At 42.1% G+C, this 20,359-nt stretch overlaps 2 protein-coding genes across 2 annotated transcripts in view; one reads left to right on the top strand and one right to left on the bottom strand.

The window, feature by feature from the left end:
* ABI2 (abl interactor 2) overlaps nt 1–7,047 on the top strand; it is a 177,421-nt gene extending 170,374 nt beyond the window's left edge. Inside the window, exons 11-13 of the mRNA XM_042780247.1 lie at nt 941–1,114; nt 6,718–6,814; nt 7,035–7,047. Coding sequence (XP_042636181.1) covers nt 941–1,114; nt 6,718–6,814; nt 7,035–7,047 — 284 coding nt within the window. The remainder of the gene's footprint in view (nt 1–940; nt 1,115–6,717; nt 6,815–7,034) is intronic.
* Nucleotides 7,048–18,773: 11,726 nt separating this feature from the next.
* Nucleotides 18,774–20,359, bottom strand: part of RAPH1 (Ras association (RalGDS/AF-6) and pleckstrin homology domains 1) — a 73,485-nt gene continuing 71,899 nt past the window's right edge. The window contains exon 14 of the mRNA XM_007936020.1: nt 18,774–20,354. Within this exon, the coding sequence (XP_007934211.1) occupies nt 18,774–20,354 (1,581 nt within the window). The remainder of the gene's footprint in view (nt 20,355–20,359) is intronic.

The following is a 20,359-nucleotide window of genomic DNA, read 5'->3' as shown; positions in this document are numbered from 1 at the left end:
TGCTAACCAGAAGGCTAGCAGTTCAAACCCACCAGCCACTCCTCAGAAGTAAGGTTGGGCAATCTACTTTCGTAGTGATTCCACCTCGGAAACCCATGGAGGGGTCACTATGAGTCAGGTCTGACTCGATGGCACATAACAACAACAACAACAATATATGTATATGTGGAAGGAAGACTGGACAGTTTACTTCTGTAAAGATTTACCTCCTTGGAAACTCAAAGGGTGTCGCTGTGAGTTGGAATTGACTTGATGGCAGTCAGTTTTTTGTTGAAAAACAAACATCTTCTTAGATGAAATTACCTAAAGTTGTCCATGATTCCTCCCCTATCTCCATTTTGGCAAAATGCTTTTAAAATAATTCATTGAGAGTAAAATAGCAGATCATTAAAATTTAACTGTTCATTGGACTCATAGTCTTATATGTATATCAGATATGGTTATAAATATCTAAATTATTAAAATTTTTGTGATCATTCCTCCTTGGGTATGGTGTAAAACCAAACTATATTATACTGACCACATTCTTTGAAAAAGAGGATATATATTAACAGAAGCACATTTGAGAGGCTCAGTTAAGAATAATTACTTCAGCCAAACTTTATTCAATGTCAGTATTAACCTTTGTTGGGATTGTAATTGGGGCCATGAAACCAAATATGCATGAACTGTTGAGAGTAAAATGAACTTGCTTTGTATATTTGCACCCAAATCACAATAAACAAACAAACAAACAAAATCAGTACTAACTGAAGAGGGAGATAGTCATGCTTAGAGAATTGGAACATTATAGTTGATGGGGCACCTTTTCTTGCCCACTCATTTTTTTGCAAGATTGTTATTTTCAAGTCAAGGTTTATATTCCATGAACATAGAAGATTGTATGGGAAATATTGAACTTTGTATGTGTAGTTTTGTTGTCAGCTTAATACATTCTTAGTTTCAGATACACCACCTCCACCACCACCTGTGGAAGAACCAGTCTTTGATGAATCTCCCCCTCCACCTCCTCCTCCAGAAGATTATGAAGAAGAGGAAGCAGCTGTGGTTGAGTATAGTGATCCTTATGCTGAAGAGGACCCTCCGTGGGCTCCAAGATCTTACTTAGAAAAGGGTAAGTTTTAGAGTGGTATCTGGAAGAATGGGAAGGAACCTCTACATAGGAGCATGCCACATATAAATATGCATATAAATATGCCACGTATATTCAAGAAAGTAAAGAAAAACATGAGCATGAAAGAGAAATTAAATATATTTAAAAGAAAAGAAAAGGGAAACCACATGGAATGCCTACAGATGAAAACTACAGTGTCTGAAATGACACTACAGAAGAAAAAACAAACAAAAAACTTGGGGTTGTAGCAATAGAAACTAGGTGGCATGAGCCAGAGAGAAAACAGGCAAACAACAAAAACAAAGCACCAAGGAGCTGTGGAATAGTAACAGTCTTTTATATATGTAATTGGAGTCCTCAGGAGAGGTGAAAGGAAAGAAAACATATTTGAACAGTGGCCAAAGTGTCCCAGATTTGATGACAACTGTATTAGGTACATGGTGCTACATAACAAATTATTCCCAATTTTAATGGCTTAAAACAAAAAATTACTGTCTCAGAGTCTCTGTACGTGGCTTATCTGAGGCCTCTGCCTCAGAGACTCTCAGATGGCATCAGCTCGGGCTGCAGCCGTCGATCCCGAAGCTCATCTGGAGGGGGATTTGCTTCTGAGCTCGCTCACGTGGTTGTTGGCAGGATTGAGTTCCTTTTCGATGTAGGACTGAGTGCTTCAGTTTGTCACTGGCTGTTATTGAGAGGCTGCCCTGCCACAGGGCCTCCCCACAGTGTAGCTCATACCATAACAGCTTGATTCACCAGACTGAGCCAGCAGGAAGGGCTGGAGAGACCCTATAAGCAAGACAGAAGTCCCAGTGTCTTGCCATCTAATCTTAGAAGTGACATCCCATCAACTTTGCCATATTCTGTTCTTTAAAAACAAGTTACCAGGTTCAGCCCACACTCTTGGGGTAGGGACTGTATAAGGGCATGAGTACCATAAGGCATTGATCACTGGGAGCCAAACTGCCTTTCATAAAAACTCAGATCCAAGAAGTTCACTGAACTCCAAATAGAAGGAACATAAATAAACCCATGCCAAGGTCCATCATAATGAAATTGCTAAAAACCAGTGATAAAGAGAAAGCCTTAAAGGTGTCAGAGAAAAAGACCCATTAGAGGAGCAAGGATGAGAATGACCACACAGCTCCCATGGAAGCATGCATGCCGGAAGGCGTTGAGCACCATCTTTAAAGTAACGAAAGACATGATTGTCCCCCTGAAGCTATTTTTACTTAGCAAAAATATTTTTCCAAAATTAAAGACTTTTATGGACTGAAACCAAAACCAAAAAAACCATGGAGGGAACTGAAAATTCATCACTAGCAGAGATAATGCTAAAAATATTAAAAGAACTTTTCAGGTAGAAGAAAGATAATACTGGCTGAAATCTCAGGTCTATAAAAGGGTGTAAAGAGTGCAGTAAATGGTAAATAGGGAAATATATAGATATTTTTCTGATACTATAATCACTTTTAAAGGTAAGCAACTTTAATATAAATAATAATTATAAAATTACCTGTTTACTGTTTAGAGCAAACAGAAGTGGCTTCATTAGCACAGATGAAAAAGAGAAGTCAAGTCCACTGTTAATATGTGAAGTAGTATGATGATATTTGAAGGTAGCCTGAAACAAAGATACATAATAAACCTTAAATAAAGGAACAAAAAGAAATACAGCTAATATCTGAGTATTAAAGATAAAGTGGAATAATAAAACACAGTTCAAAAGAAGTCAGAGGAAAAAGGCGGGCACAAAAATAGATGAGACAAATAGAATTTGAATAACAAGATGGTGGATTAAAACCCACCATAGAAGTAGTTGTATTAAATGTAAAAGGCAGAGATTCATATTTCTATAAAGTAAGACTGAACTGAGCAATTTTGCGGATGAGAACTGGCGGACAGCTGCTTTCTGGGAGGCAGAGAAGTGGGCCTCTTCAGCTCCTCTGCTGTCTGTGACCACGTGTCCTCTCCCTCATGGCACTTTCTCTGCCGAGTTCAGTAATTTACTGCGGCGTCACGCACAGCTCAGACTCTGCTTCAGGTGTGTGGTTTTTAGGGTAAAGGACACAAGTCAGAAGTAACAGGATACAAACAGGCAGGAGTAAATCATACTGTGCACATCAGGAGGGACACAGGAGCAGCTTGAAGAGGCACCTGGGTGAGATTTGGAAAGGTCCCTGAGTGGGGGGCATATCCCTCCCCAGGAAGCTCTCCTTCCGGGAGGCGCTCTATCTGGACGCTTCTTTGAGCCTTACTGTTTTATCAGCCAATCCACGTGCTTACCAGGTGGGCTCCTTAAGATGTTTTTCAAATTTTGGTTTATATTTAAAAACTGTGTTCCAGCTTACGATTGCTTTTTGTTTTAGTGTGTGTAAAGGTTAAAGCTATTTCATTTTGCTATTTCAGACTTTTAAGACCTGGTTCATAACCCTTTCTGCATATTATGAGAGTCATCTTAGGAGCTAAAGTTAAATATATCTTCACTTCCAAACCTATTAAACTAGAATTTCTGGAAGTGGGACGCAGACATCACAATTTTATAAAGCTCCTCAAGTTATTACAATGTGCAGATAAGATTGAGAACCACTGGCATAGCTTGATTATTGCTTGTGCTAACTGAGTGCAGATACAATGTTGTATGTATGTATGTATTTATCTTTGTTTAAGTTGAGGAAGAGAAAAAATACTATCATACATTCATTATGTGCCTGGTACAATTCAAGGCTTATTACCTATTAAGGCAGTTAGTCTCCCCATTTTGCAAAGTAGAAAACTAAGGTTCGAAAAATAATTTACACTTTAAAGAATATAACAGAAAATGTCACACTGCTACAGAAAAGGCAGTATATCATAATAGTTATTAATGCTACTAAAAACAGCTTATATATATATATATATATATATATATATATATATATATGTATGTAGGTATACGTGTGTGTGTGTGTAGTTTTTCTCATGTACAGGGCCCTGAGCTATGTATTTTATGTAGATTGCCTCACTTAATATGGTGCTTTGAGATACTAGCAATGTTATAATTCCCAGTTTACAGTTGAGTAAAAAGAAGTTTAGAAAAGTTTAGCACTTTCTATAAACTGATCAGCGGTAGAATTGGGATTCGAACTAGGCCACACTCTGGAATGCTGCCCTAAGCTTGCTCTCTGATACCTGGCCAGACTTGGGGTTGAGTCTCAGCCATACCAGTTGCTAGCATTAAATTCTTCCTGGAAGACTCCTACTTAGTTGCCACTGCCATGTTTATGTCCCTTCCGTCTATCAAACTGTCTGTTCTTGAGTTTTCTGGCTAAATTATATAATTTCTACCTAGAAGTATAAACAATGAATGGTAATTGATTGAATAACATTTCTCTCCTCACTATCTAAAAATCAGCATGGATGCTTCATTAATGATTGTCAAACAGTAAATAACCCACTGCCATTGAGTTGATTCTGACTTGTAGCAACCCTTGCTGGGTTTCCGAGGTGGTAACTCTTTACAGAAGTCAATTGTTCTGTCTTCCTTCCGTGGAGTGACTGATGGGTTTGAACCAGCAACCTTCTGGTTAGCAGTCAAATGCTTCAGGCACTATGCCACCAGAGCTCCTTAAACAATGAATAGTGCTCTCAGTTCTATTTGGGGATTCCTAGAAAACTTGCAGAGGATGACATTTATATTGTGTTTGGAATGATGACTGGTAGTTTGCCAGGCAGAGGAGAGAGAAAGGAAGGGCATTCTAGGCAGAGGGAATTCCCCAAGTGAAAATGCATGGCTGTTTGGAGAGTAGTGAGTAGGAGTCTTACATGTATGGATGGTTTGTAGGGGGAGAGTGGTGGTGTGTGAGTGCAGGAAGGGAAGATAGTTGTTTTCAGTGGTGGGAGGCCTTGCATGTCATGGTAAGGTGTTTGGAATTTTTGTTTTGTTTTTATTTTATAGTGGTAGTAGAGGAAACTGTGGAAGATGTTTAAGCAGGCAAATAAGATTCCATGTACTTATATTTTAACTTGGTTTTTGATAATAGCACAGAGTGCATTCATTAGAAAGGAGGAAGAACAGGAACTGAGTAGATCAGGTTGGATACTTTCCTCAACTAGAGAAGACCTCATCTGCGGCAGTGGTACTGAAAACCTTGGTTACATAAATAAGTAGAAGAAAATGGAAGGATTTCTCATACAGTGCTGTCATTGAGTTCTTTTAACATCTTCAGTTATTTGCCAAAAATTAAATGTTCCATTTTTATAAAACCATGTTTTATGATGTGCCAGCTGATAACTCCAGTATAGTCTTTCTTAAATTTTGTTAAAAGCAAAGAAATGAGAGCACCTGACTTGCCAAAGGCTTAGGATCCTCAGTAAATAAACAAAACCAAAACCAAACTCACTGATGTCGAGTTGGATCTGACTCATCGCAACCCCTCCTTGGGTTTCTGAGACGGTGTCTCTACAGAAGTAGATTGCCCAGTCTTCCTTACGAGGAGTGGCTCGTGGGTTTGAACCGCCAGCCTTCTGGTTAGCAGTCAGAGGCCTTAGGCACTATGCCACTAGATAAAGTAATTTGCTTTCTAAATATAAACACCAGTGTTTTGAATTGTCCTTTTGGCACCCAGAAGTGTTTTGTACTTCAGGACACTGCACCACTGTACTTTTAGGAGAGTAACAACAAGGAAATGAGAGCATTCGTGACTGGTGCCCAACTGAAGGCCTCATCTCAAGCAGATAAGTTTTAGGAAGCAATAGTTCTAGATACCAAGAGTTCAGAAAGAGAAAACAAAAAACCAATCCCACTACCATGAAGCTGATTCCAACTCATGGAGATCCTACAGGATAAAGTAGAATTGCCAATACAGTTTCCACAGCTGTAAACCTTTATGGAGCAGACTGACTGCCACATCTTTCTCCCAAAGAGCACTTGGTGGGTTTGAACCACTGACCGTTCGGGTAGTAGCCAAGTGCTTTTAACCATTGTGCCACCTGGGCTCCTACTCTGTAAAACCGTCTGTGTTTCTGTGTTGCTCAGTCTTCAGGTACCCCCAGTGGTACCATATTCCAGTTAGAGACTGCTGCACTGGTGAGGGCCACGGCTGTGATGATGGGGCAAAGCATTCGGATTTGAGATATTCAGGAAGTGGAATTAACAGAACTTAGGGACGTGGGAGAAGGTGACAGGAAGGTAAAGATGGCATCTAGTTGCTTGGCTTGGGCAAAACCTTGGGGAGTAGTACTAGTATAATTATATTTGTAACTGTGCATTTTAAAATACAGTGTGGTGCTTAAACATGAGCTCCACTGAAGAAATAGTCATCTTTTCTGATTCTGGGATTGTTTCTCTCTCTTCAGTGAGGTCCTTTCCCATATGCTGTCATAGGGCAAATTTGACTAAATGTGATCTTTGCCATTTGTTTAGAACCTAACTTCCCTGAAAATGGGATTCCAGTGCATAGGACTAGATGTTGAGGGAGGGGGACGTTGTGGTTTCTCTGTAGAAAGTCCCTGTGTTTGAATGCTGCAGGAGCAGCTGAAGGATGGAGGTTTACACACGTGTCCGCGCTCTTTCCAGGACCATTACTCCTCTCTTTAACGTCCTGTTTTGTTTCCTTCCCTAGTTGTGGCCATTTATGATTATACAAAGGACAAAGAAGATGAGCTGTCCTTTCAGGAAGGAGCCATTATTTATGTCATCAAGAAGAATGATGATGGTTGGTATGAGGGTGTTATGAACGGAGTGACGGGTCTCTTTCCCGGCAATTACGTGGAGTCCATCATGCATTACTCTGAGTAAAGCTCAGCCGGGCTGTGCTTCCTCACGGCAATAGTCAGGTCTTCCCAGACTGTCAGGAAGCCCCAGGAATTCCCCTCCAGTGACATGAAGGAAGGATGCAAATGATAAACACTACTTAGGTTTTTTTGGTTTATTCCCCAGTATTAAAAATTGAGCTGAGTCTGAACAAATGGATCTTTCTGCCATTATTTGTACTATGCTGAGCCTTCTGGATTGAAACAAAGTGACTTTCTGAATGTGTCAAAGCTATAACAACATAACTATGTAGCTAAAACCAATCAGAGTAAGACTGAGTCAGAAAAAATCTGGGATCTTTCTCAGGAATACTGTACAGTCTTGGGATTTCTCCTCCTGCAGAACTTGTGGCATTAGATACTCTTCAGTGTCTGTGCTGAGGGCTTACTGCCCAGGTAGGTCCCTTAGCTCCGCACTTTATTCAGCTTGTGTGAGGAGGAGGGACCCCGTTTCAATACCACACTTAACCATTTTTATCATTGTTTTGGATGGCTTATTTCTTCTTTAACATTGTAAATTCTACATTCTGTCAGTACTTGAGTGAACCGGATGAGCTGATGCTGAACTGACTTGCATCCCTTTGTTTTTAGATTATGAGGATGAAATTATGAAATGTGAAAGTCCCCACAGTATTCCGAGGGTGGTTAACAGGCGCCAGTTGATTTAATGTGCTGCTGCAGGAGACTGCATTGCCACTGACGGCCACTGGACCCAGGCGTTTCCCAGTGTGCTGGGCTGCTTCGCATTGCCAGGGTGGCCTGAGGCCTCCAAGGTCCTCAAGAGACTGAACATAGACATGTTCTCCTCAAAGGCATCCTGGACCCCTGCCTTAGGTGCTGTTTTGAGGAGTAAAAATCTTAGAGATCAGACCAACTATTTCTTTACTTTCACTATTTAGAAAATCTTTTTTTGGAAAATAGCAGTTATTTCAAGTCTCTCAGTAGTCACAAAGAATATAAGGCTAGCTGCTGTGCTCTCTGAATGTCATCAATGGCCAGTGTCACTGCTGCTACCTGAGCTGTTTTATTCCCTCAGCTCTAGAAAAGGTAAATATGCCCCTGATTTTGAATGCTGGGACTCGGTAGCAACTGTACCTGGTCAGAATTTGAACCCTGTAGTTCAGACGAAGAGTATAATAGTGGGAGAAGATTAATAAGCCAGAACTTACCCATTCACACAGATAAAAGTTAATATAACTTTGAGAGAAAAAAATAACAAAGTTTGGCTTTTTCTTAATCTGCACAATTAATGTCAAATTCAGTGGAGTTAGTAGGGCAAATGACTATTCATCACCTCAGTGATCATTGTAAGAAGTACTGAAAAAACCTAGGAGACCTTGAGGCTCAGTAGATCAATCCTGCAAGGATGGGCCAACTCACAGCCTGGCCCAACGCTGCAAGCCTGGGTTCTTCCCAGTGACTTGGCCAGAATAGAGTTTTGCCAGGTCATTTAACTTCACTGGGTGAAAGGGGAAAGGCAATAACTGCATATATTTCAAATGTAAGCCTTGAACATGATGGTTAGTGTGGATAATAGAGGAACTTGATTAAAAAATAGTGGTAGTGTGAGGAAATCTAGATGGTGTAGTCAGAAGTTACTGTTCCGCTTGTAAATCTGTTACCTGAGCACAAAACTTGATCACATATCTGACACCCAGCTATCAAGTTCTTTTTTTTTTCCAAGGATTCCCCCGCCAAAGCTCCAGGGGTCTGTGTTCACACATTGTGGCTTAGCATAACTATTTTGCTTTCAGATTTTTCCAACATTGGGTTTGACTTTGATTGACTTGGCTGCAGTACACATCCCACTTGTCACCATCTCAACATCCCTTATTTCTGATTTTCCTTAAAAGTTATGGCCCTGAGTGTCGTCTGCGCCTTGAGATCCTTTATGGATCTAACCTCTTCTTAGTACTGGGTGTATAACTAGAAAACATTTTTTAAAAATTAGGTGTTCCTGTTATTGAATAGCTTTTTCATGAGAAAGTTTAGTGGATTGATAAGGCAGAGGGCATTTTGAAATCCAACAAATAGTTCCCACAGCTCACAGCTACAGAAATAGAGAAGACAGTTGTGCAAGACACAGAGTTGGTGGTGGTCATCAGAGGTGGAGTCTCCCTGGTGGCCCCCTGCTGGATTGGTGAGTGCAGAAGACACTGGTGAAGTCCTTTATACCCCAGACCTGCGGCGGGGGTGTGGAGGAATCCAACGGTCAAGTGATTTTTTTTTTTTTCCTATATTATTTAGTACTAATGTGTGTGTGCAGTTTTTGTTTTAAAAACAGTACCTGTTGGACTTTCTGCATATTTTTTATTTTTGTACAGTTTTGAATTTTATAGATTGTCTTGGAAGGATACTATGTAATGATGATGGTCCAAGCCTACAGTAATTGGAGACTTTTAATGTATGTGATATTTTAATAGATTGCATGCAATTAATAGTCTGTAAGGGTAGTATTTCCTGTTTCATTGTAAGTTTCCCCCATTTATCAGTTTTATATAAACGAAAGATGGCATCAGAAATTCAAAATGCAGAAATATACGATGCTATGTATTAACGTTCAGCAAAGATGATCCAAGTCTGCAGTCTGCTAACCAGTAAGCAACCATTTCATCAGGAAAGTGATTGAGTGGGAGAGGGTTTTTCCCTCCCGAAGTGCTTCTTTTTCACTTACGTGTCCACTCTTTTTTCCTTTAAAAAAAGAAGAGTGACTGAATAGTTCTGTTGTTTCAGAGGCAGTATTATTTGAAATTCTATGAGGATATGAGTGAAAATACACTATCTTGTTGTCTTTGACCTTATGGCCAGGGTAAAAAATTGGTAAGGAAATAGTGACAATGTGTCAAGATCTAGACCCAGGGATTTAGGGATTCAGCCTGCTGTTTGGAACATGAATCTTTTATGGTGTCTTGTTCAGTATTTTCCATCTTTTGGCTACTTAATTTATGTCTCCCTCAAAGGCACATGCTGTTCCCATTTTAAAGTTAGGGTTGGCAAGGGCCTCATACTTGAGCTGTGTTCCTGAAGGGCACTGGGTGAGACATTTCCATGCCCCTCTTCCCTCCTGCTGCTGCTGCTGCTGTTTGATTACCCAGCTTGAGAATGTACGGTGATGTCTGTAATGTCACTTGCTCCTTAGCCATCTTATGCTGATTAAGGAAAGATACTATTTTATTTGACAGGCATCAAAACTATGGTAAATGGTGTTTACCTTTTTTATTTCATTTTCTTTTAGCAGGCGACCTTTCCGTATTAACTGTTCTTTTACAGTTTATTACCTACCTTTTCTTGTGGAGAGTGCAGGGATGTCCTGAAGGCCCCCTTTACCTCTGTAAAGTGTTTGATGGAGGAATTGGCAGGTGACCGCCTACAAAGTCTTTGAAGAGGGGAGATCACTTCCATAGTTCTTTGGTAGACATTCCAGTTTGGTGTAAGGTGGTTAATTGCCCCCACACGATTGACTTAGAATTAGACTTTTAGAGCTAAATGGATTTTAGTTTAGTCTCATTTTATTGATAAGGGTCGATGTTTTGTTCCACGTGACAGCTAGACAGTCATGGTAGTGTTCCTGACTTGACACCTAGTGCTCTTTCCACTGCACAGTCGTCTTAATTGAACGGGCTATATTTTCCTCTGAAAATTAAGAGTTCTACTTGATGTCTTCAGGAAGATACTTGAACAAATATGCTATGTTTCAATAAATACCATTAGAGTATTCCATGTCATTTTAAAGGCATGTTCTTAAGTGCAACTTAGTGAAAAGAGTTTTTATTTTAACCCTTCTAAAACCACACTCAGTGCAAATGGTCTCTTCCATAAGGTGTCTGTAGCAAAACCTTATCATTTCAGCATTTGGCTGGAGCACCGCTAACAGCTGTCTCTGGGAGCCTTATAAAATTACTTATTAAGTTACTTTATAAAGTGACAGAGACATTGTGCTCATTACTTGAAGTGTACTTTATGCTGATCTTTGTTCTTGTTTCTAATTAAGAATGTCTTGATTTGGGGGGAAAAAAAAAGACAAATGGAAGAACAGGGCTTAGCTGTGTATAAAATGATCCTTGCTAAATGATCCATGAGGGTTTTTTGTAAAACAAAAGCTTATTTTCACATAAAAATGGAAATGTCTTTTGCAACCTCAGAATTCTATGGAAAAGCAGTTTTTATCATACTTTTGTGTCCATGCACCTTTTTCTTAACAAAATGGTTTACAAAAAAGAATGTAAACAATTTGTAATCTGGCCAGTTGTACTTTTAGCTCCCAGAGGGGACGGTTGATGATATGAGTGGAGCAAAAAGACCACGTAGGAAAACGTGAGGGAGTGGTCTGTTGCCAGTAATGTTTCTTGTTTGTGCCATTAAGCCACCTCCAGATGAGTGGGGGAACATTCACTTTTTAATTTTTTTAATTGTATTTGGAATTAATTGTTGCTGTGTACTAAGAACTTGACCTAAATAAAAAAATCCCACAAAGTGTATGTCGGTGTCTTGTGAATGTTTATGAAAAGGACTTTTTTTCTTGCAAAGGTGGTACCTAAAGGTGTTGGGGAGCATCCTTGACCTACCTGTTGCTTCGAACCTTGAAAGTGCTTTTTATTACTGTAGTCTCAGACTTCAGATATTCACACTGTACAGCCTTAAAAATGTTCCATCTCTTTTTTTTTTTTTTCCCTTTAAGTCAGCTACTCTAAATGATGAACTATTTTCTATCCATATTTTCACTGAGCAAGCCTGGGGCCTTCTAATCACTTTTCTCGAATATATCTAACTGTTAAAAGACACAGGAACAGTTGCTGCAGCAGTTTGCTGTCTTCCCAGTCCATCCGATTTCCTCTTGTGCACGTTGTCAGCTAATGTGGAATGAGGAAACACCCAGCTAACACATATTTTAGGGAATTTTCAAAAGGGGGCTCTTATTTACGAATTAAGGAGCTCTAGTGGCACAGTACCTAAAGCAGTTGACTGCTAACCAGGTTGGCAGTTCAAACCCACAGCCACTCTGCAGAAGTCTACTTACTGCGCAGTCTACCTCCATAAAGATTTTACTGCCTCAGGAACCCAAAGGGGGTCACTATGAGTTGGAATTGACTTGATGGCAGTGAGTGAGTGTGTGTGTGTGTGTGTGTGTGTTTTACAGTGGTTAAAGCATTCAGCTGCTAACCAGGTCAGTGATTCGAATCTACCACCAGAACTTCCACAGGCGAAAGATGAGGCAGTTGGAATCGACAGGATGGCTGTGGGTTATTTATGAATTAGGACGACTTGCAGGCATCATAGCATTCAACTCACAGATGTTCATGGCCAGGCTTTAACTATCCTATTATTGATTCCCTTCAGGTTAGATTAGTGTCATACATTTGGTTGAAATACTTTGTGTGGATATGTGTGTTGCAGGGGTACAATTTGTTCCACTGTCTTGGAAGCCTGTGTTCATTGCACGATGTACAGTTCTTCCAAGAAACTGAACTGGTGAATGAAGGGGTAAGGCCTTCCAGTGTTTTTGCCCTACTTGGGTAAAATGATAAAAGTAAGTCATTTGTAAATATTATACATATATGCATACCTTGATATGGCAGCCTAACATACATAATTGTGACTCCAAAGCTTTGAAACCAAAGCAGTTCTTTTTCAGAACTTAGAGTTGTATTTTGTTTAACGGGGGGGGGGGGGGAGGTATTATTAGCATCTCTTAATTGATAATACCTTTAATTGCCAAAGCTCCCCAGTTTGTTTTTATAAGCAGACTTGACTTGCAGTTTAATGAACACGTCAAATTATAGTTTATTCACTTTCACTTCATTTGTTCTTTCTGCACAACCTATTTTTCAGGAACCCTAACAGAAAAAGCAAAACCTAGTTTCAGTGGTGCGGATCACAAACACTCAAGGAAAATCCCCATGTTTAAACGAAGTCTTTTTTTTTTTTTTTTTTATTAAATATTGGGTAAGCTGATGTAACGAAAACATGTAACTGAAAAACCAATTTACACCAACTGTATGACTACTGTCCTAAGCCATTACAATAGTTGACTGGTAGTAACTGGCAAGAACAACTTGGAAAATAACTTAATCCAGCGGGAGAACACAAACATCGTCAGTAGTACTGAATATATCTCTCATATATCTCTCTATATATATCTCTCTGTATATAGCTTTGCACAATCAGGGAGCAAGGCACATAATGAAATGAGAGCGTACATTTATGCAGAAGAAAACAACAAAGCGAAAAAACTAACTTCATCTTTACCGAGCTGTGCATAATCCTTTGAATAATGTCCTTTATCAAGTACTTTTGAATGCAGTTCCTTTTGTCCTTTCTTTCATGCTTTAAAAAAGTATATTTCTACATTTCAACTATTTACGGCAAAGCTCCCACAATGTAGACATCAGTGTGAGCCTGAATAATTTTTACACAGAAATTAGAAGAAGGGAGGGTGCAATCCCTGTTCAATATAATGTGCAATTTTCCTTTAAAACAGTAAACAATGGTTTTACATTTAGCACAGGCTAATGATACTTTATTTTCAATGTACATCTCTATAAAAGTTAAAAGGAGCTCACTAGTGGCTAATAATAAAGTTAAGCAAAATCATTTGAAACATTACAGTTAATCCTTTTTTTCTAAGGTGGATTATTTACAAGTAGAGACAAAAAATTAAATGGGGGAATCAAGGAAAATGGCAGTTTTTGGTATTAGGTTACAACAAATTTTAATAAACAATAGTTTTCCAAAATTGGTATCTTTTTTTTTTTTTTTTTTTCTTTTTCCTTAATTGCTGCAAACACATTTTCCTGCCCAAGAAGAGGTTGAGGCTTCAACAATCATGAGCTTGGTGTTAACAGCCATGCATGACTGCCATACTCCTCCGGAACTAGCCACCTTTGAAACATTCAGTCTTCACTGGCACCCTGACTCTCTCTGATGTCTTTGGTAGAAAGCAGCTAGACTCTGTTTAGGTCGATGAAGTTGTCTCTTGTAAGACAGTTATTTTTTCTATTTCTGCCCAAACCTGAAACACTCACCCTTCCTTCTCTTTATTAGCACCTCAAAGTTTTTTTTTTTTTTTAAATGCTATTCCTCCAAAAGAGTTAAAGGCACTGGGGATTATAGCAAATATTCTTTTCTAAACGGTTTACTCAGCGAGCAAACAGCAAACCAAATGGAGATTTTTTTTTCAAGTGTTGATCAAGTATGTTGTTTTGCTTACCTTTATTTTGCAAATTTTATTTTACAGCCAAACTTACGGGTTTTTTTTTACATACAGACCTTCCAAGGGCATGGTTAGCACTAATGCTTGAGGGATAGATTGGTAACAGTGTAAAAATGTTGTTCTCATTGAATTTTAAAAGGAAAATAAATCTGAAAAGATAGATACTTAATTCTGTTCTTCTTGCATCTCTCGCTGGGCCAATCTCAAGCTTTGTGAGCAGTTGTATATTCCTGCAGGGTTAGGGTTAAATAACCCTGCTTTGTACAGCTGACGTGATGGATAATAAAGTACAAATCAAAGTACCAGAGCTTTTTGCGGCACACGGGTGTTTTCAGAAATCAGCACCCTCTCTCAAACTACGTAAACCTAAATGATTATACTGATTTTATTTGACTCCATAATCATATACAGGGTCATAGTTTTAATTGGGCTAAATCTGAAAAATTCTTGAAATAACCTATTAAAATAGGTTTTTTTTTACTTATTTGAAAATCACCTTGTGCTTGAAATTGCTTTCAGCTTATAGATAAAGGTGACAGTGGGCTCTACTGGTAGCCTGATAACCAAATCAAAGCCACATCATTATGTGAAAATTTTCTCAGGCTAATTTGATAACCTCAGTCCTTGACACAAGCAGCTTGTCCTCCCAACAGCTGCTTCTGAAACTTAAATTGGATGCACAGCTCCTATTACCCTTGATCTCAGTGCTGTCAATTCTGTTGGAATTACTATTATTCATGATCCCCCAGTATTGTTTAGAGGAACTTTCTTGATAAATTCAGCATTAATGCCAGTGACAAAACTCACACAAAGAAGAGGCGTCCAAGATAGTTCATGTCCCTTAGAGTTATGTCATCAGTAGGCAGGAGTGCCTTAACTTTAGAGGATTAGAAAAAGCCACTTCCATATTACTTTTTTTTTTTTTTTAATTTTCTGATGAAAATCGTCCATAATTTAAGACTCAGCAATCTTTTTCACTTTTAAGAAGTCCTGGCAGTTTAAAAAATCTGACTATTAACATGGGTATCTGTAAAAGCCTTAATAGTTACTTTCCCAAGTGAGAATTATAGCAGCTAAGGAAGAAAGTGTTATTTGTTTACTCTGAGCAGTAAATGCCAAGCGGGTAAAAAAAATATCTCAACACAGAATTCCCCCTGGCATCAAGTCGATTCCAAGTCATAGTGACCCTATAGGACAGAGTAGAACTGCCCCATAGGGTTTCCAAGGCTGTTGATCTTTAGGGAAGCAGACCACCACATCTTTCTCCCTTGGAGCAGCTGCTGGGCTTGCACTGCCAGCCTTTCATTTAGCAGCCAAACATAAGCCATTGCACCACCACGGCACCTCAGTGTAGAATGAGCCAAAACAAGCTCATTGCCGTCAAGTTGTTCTGACATAGTGATCCCTCCTTGGGTTTCTGAGGTGGTATCTCTACGGAAGTAGATTGCCCAGTCTTCCTTCCGAGGAGTGGCTGGTGGGTTTGAACTGCCAGCCTTCTGATTAGCAGTCAAATGCCTTAGGCACTATGCCACCAGAGTTCGTATTATGACCTGTGAATAAGTCCTAAATTCTGCTGCCCTCTAGAGCTGGTGATAAAACTTGAAGCACACAGTGATACAATTCTGAAATTACTGATGGTGAAAATGAAGGGTGCTAATAAGCAAATCACTAGCTCCAACAGATCCCTGTTTGCATTGCCTTCAACAGCAGGAAGACTTCAACCATGCTGTGCACGTTCAGTAGAGCCAAGTCACCGGCCCAGATTTCCTCATTTGACCCGAAGAACCCGTGGTGGCTTAGAGCTGCTGAGCAGAAGGCAGTGAAAAAAGGCACAGTACCAGTGTCAGCGGGCAGGAGGTATTTGCCTTGAATACACCAGAGAAAAAGGAACAGCTACAAAAATACAGAGTTGTCTCAAAGAAAAACCAGACCCCATCAAAAACCTGAATTAAAAAAACACTAGAAGTATAATTGAAAGCATTTTTGTTTCTTGAATTAGTCATTTCACACACAACAAAGTTAAAAAAAAAAAAAAAGTTAATAGCTATTTCTATTAGCCAGACAAGCCACTAGAGGCAGGGAAAAATGAACACTCCCAGATCACCTGGCCCTGTGCAGAGAGCTCTCTTGTTGGCGTCCACTAGGGTCCAATAGGCATCTGCTGTTCCTGGAAAATGATAAACTAGAAGCACTGGTTCAGGATGCTGTCTAGGCCTAGAACAAGCAGGAAGCCTCAGGAGATCCTACACTGGATGGAAGATGGTGGGGGTGGGGGGCACTTCAATCATCCGTGAAAAGCGTGTGTTTTTAAACTCAAGAAAAGTTGAAAGTGTCCAGTTTCATGATTTAAAAAGACTACACTCAAAACAGGAACACAACCTCGTCATTTGCCGTGGAGTCAGACCCAACTCATAGCGACCCCTCCTTGGGTTTCCGAGGCAGTATCACTACGGATGTAGATTGCCCAACCTTCCTTCCGAGGAGTGGCTGGTGGGTTTGAACCGCCAGCCTTCTGGTTAGCAGTCAAGTGCTAATATTTAGATAACTGGATCTCCATTGTTAACGCTTTACTCTCACAAATAAGGGTGATCTTAGAATGCAAAGCTGCAGGCAGAAGACCCTGAGCAGTTCACTCACGAGTCACCCGCCTTGCTGTGCGGGCTTCAGAGCAGTGCAGGTGCATGAAAGGTCACTCATGAGTGCAAGAATATCAAGCACGCAGAACTGCACAAACATCTGATCAAAAAGTGTTTTTAAAGCAGCAGGACTTTAAAATGTACAATGGCATACGAATTGCTCCATAACCACATGAATATACTGGAGATGTGGCAATGGAGAGAGGCCACTTACTTACTCTATGGTGCACCATTTTCCTACAGGGCAGGTGGTAGTGACATCTAGGGCACCACACACCTTTGCTTATGCTCTGATTTTCAACATTTCTGGCCCACTTCATCGGCATCCCTTCTTCCTTGCGGATGGTCAAAGGAGTTTAGCAGTTTGCATTGAGAATCCTTATTCATGATAGGCATATATCTTTGTTACACGATCTGCTCATTTATGGTTGCTGGAAAGGCCAGGTTTTTTTTTTTTTTTTTTCTCCCTGTTTTTTAAAAGCTGTGAGATTGCATTTTATTCCTTATGGTCAATTTATCATCCTAAGTTGATGAGACAGTACACATTCTTTTAGGTACCCAGGAAAATTCACAGGAAAAAAGCCATCTAAAAGTATAATGAATTCTGTCAGTAGAGAAATGATTCCACAGTCTACCAACTGCACATGCACAATGTGTAATGTCACTCACTGTCCTTGAATTACACTATCCCCTCAAAACACCTGGTGAACCTCCACAACCAGGCTATAACCAGCTAGGATCCCAGTGTGCTTCAGTAGCTGTGGAGAAAACTAGCAAGGGCCCATTCATTTGCTTTCCCTTTCCCTCCCTCTTTGATAGTTTCAAATTTAAATGGATTCTCTGTATGTTTAAAACTCACACAGCCTGACGGAAGACACACCCACACAGGGTCCAGTTCTGTTCTTTTCTAATCGCCTATCCTTCTAGCGAGCAAGACCCAAAAACGGCGTTTCAGACAGTGACTGGTGCTGTAACATGCACCACGTCACGCACAGGGTATGTCTATTTGAAATACCAATTGTCTACAAATAAGGAATATAAACATCTACCTTAGCACACACAGTAAGAGGATAACCAATGACCTACAGCCATACTGGGATGTAGCACACAGGGGGGTGTGCTGGAGACCCTCTTAAAATAAAGCAAGGATTATCAAGCCAAAGTGGATCAAGAAGCTTCATAAGCTCATGAAAAGGATTCAAATGGCTACTAAAAAGGAACCATCCAGGATTATAGGACTGAAGCAACCATGAATGGGAAGCAAAGCTCACCTGGAGAGAATTTCTTCCACATCATAGGTTGGGGTGGCATCACGGCAGTGACCCTGCAGCTAAGAATGGTTCGGTTACACCATGAATGTTTTCTGTGCACAACCAACGACTCACAGACAATGTCAACATTTCCCCACCCTCCACAGTTTACCTGTTCTATGAAGCTAAGAGTCTCCTGATTAAAGTGCCCTTATTTAGAGTAGATGCCTTAGAGTAATGAAGTGTCAGTCAAGCAGATATTTCAACCAGGGAACAAAGCCCCACAGATACACCACACATTCTGTTGTCTTCTCAAACTGAGAAACAGCACGTTATACATCTATTCATTAATATATAATATACAACATGCACAAATACACCCACATGGACACTTAGAAATACCTTCTAAAGAAGTAATTAGTTTTTGGTCCAATCCAAATGGTAAATCTTGAGGGACAGGACACCTGCCCCCAGCCATACTTCTTCAACCCCAAATACACAAAACCCACTTTTAGATTAGGACAGAGAGGGAATAAATAGAATTATCTGCAGCTTTCATACAAACGTGCGCACGCACACGTTTTATATATGTGTGTGTGTGTGTGTGTGTATATATAATTTTCGTTTAACGTATGTACACACACACACACACACACACAGCGGGACACCACCTGAAAAACATCATACAGGAGGCTCTGAACACCTGAGTTCGTGTATCAGGTGAGGTGATTGTAGAACTGATTACAGACACCACTGAACATGAAAGGTAGCTACCAGTCCCTGGAAAGCTTGGTGTTCTGGTCTCTCTTGGGGGGGGCAGGAGGGGGTCCCCTCCGCAGCGTTGCATAGCCCGACAGGTGAGTGCCTCCGTAGCCGGCCTTGTGGTGATCGGAGAGCAGCTCCGGAGGGGGCGGGGGCAGGGCCATGTCGTCCATGGTGGCGGTGGGCTCCGCTCTGGACACGCGGGAGGACGACAGCGAGCCGTGCCGGGTGATGGACTTCCGCTGCAGTGTCCGGTTGAGGTCAGCCAGGAAGCCAGGCTGGACACTAAGGCTGGACTTGGGGGAGGTGGGCACCTGTGGCGCCAACGTCGGCTGCTCCGAAAGTTCCGTCTGCGTGAGGCGGGTGCTGTCGTTCCGTCTGGGGCGTGTGGGCGGCGGGGCCTTCCTCACCGACGTTTTGGACCACGGCTGGGGCTGGGGATTGACGACAGCTACCTTTGGAGAAGTGTTTCCCGCGAACACTGCCGGAATCTCTATGGGGGGCAGAGGAAGCTCTATCTCAGGGGGAGGCGGCGGAAAGTCCGAATCGGAGGGCGGAGAAGGAAATTCCAGCGTGGCGTCCTTCCCGGGCCCGCTCGGCGTCGACGCTTTGGCCGGCACAGCCCCTGGGTGGAGCACGCCGGGAAGGTGCAGTTTCCCGGGTTTGGGCGGTGCGGCAGGAGGCGGTGGCGCCTCCTTGCTGGGAGACCCGGAGGGCTCTGGTGGCGGCGCAAACTTGCTGACCAGACTGTCCACCGAGGGCCTCTTGGGCTCCGGGTGCTCCGCGCAACCGCTGGACTTAATGCTGGAGTTCCGCTGCGGGGTTGGCGGCGGCTTCTTGCCCCCGGGGCTGGACGTCTTCCCGGTTTTTTTGCCGGGAGACCCACTCTTGTCAGACGTGGGCGAAGCTGTGGGGATAGCCGGTGGTGGTGGTGGCGGTGGGGCCGGGGCTGGCGGCGGCGGGAACACCAGGCTGCTTTCCGGCGGCGGCGGAGGGAAATCCGGGGACGGGACGGGGACGGAGCTGGGCTGCCACTTGGGCTTTGCTTTCACAGCAGGAGGGGACTGGGGCGCTCCATGCGCCGGGACGGGTTTTAAGGGCTGCGAGTCCGCAGGAGGGGGCGTGGGAGGAGGCGGAAACTGGCTCGCTATCTGCTTCACGACCGACGGCCCCGGGGACAACGGCGAGGGCGGCGGCTTGACACAGAAGCTCTGCTGTTTGGGCAACGTCGGAGGGGGCACTGGACCGGGAGGCGGCGAGGGCGGGATGTGAGATAGAGGAAAAACCGGCTGCTTTTTCGCGGGGGGCACTGGAGGGACAGGTGTAGGTGGCACAGCCTGCGTCACAGCAGCTGGCCCCGTCTTAGTGCCCGTCGGTAGGGGAATGGTCACTAGTGGCTTGGGGGGCGCTTGGGGAGGGAGGGGTGCAGGCGTGGGCGGAGGTGGTGGGGGTGTGGGAGGAGCTGCTTGAGTAACGTGCTGAACTTGATGGATCTTCAGCGGAGGAGGTGGGGGGCTGCACTGTGGAACCGACGGTACACACGGCTTCAGCTGGGCCATAGCTGAACCGGGGGTAGGGGGTGGCGGAGGCGGAG

The sequence above is a fragment of the Orycteropus afer genome, unplaced genomic scaffold, assembly GCF_000298275.1.
Source record: "Orycteropus afer afer isolate SDZICR_OR568_19922 unplaced genomic scaffold, OryAfe1.0 scaffold00002, whole genome shotgun sequence".
NCBI lineage: Eukaryota > Metazoa > Chordata > Mammalia > Tubulidentata > Orycteropodidae > Orycteropus > Orycteropus afer.
This window is presented reverse-complemented; position numbering and strand designations above follow the sequence as displayed.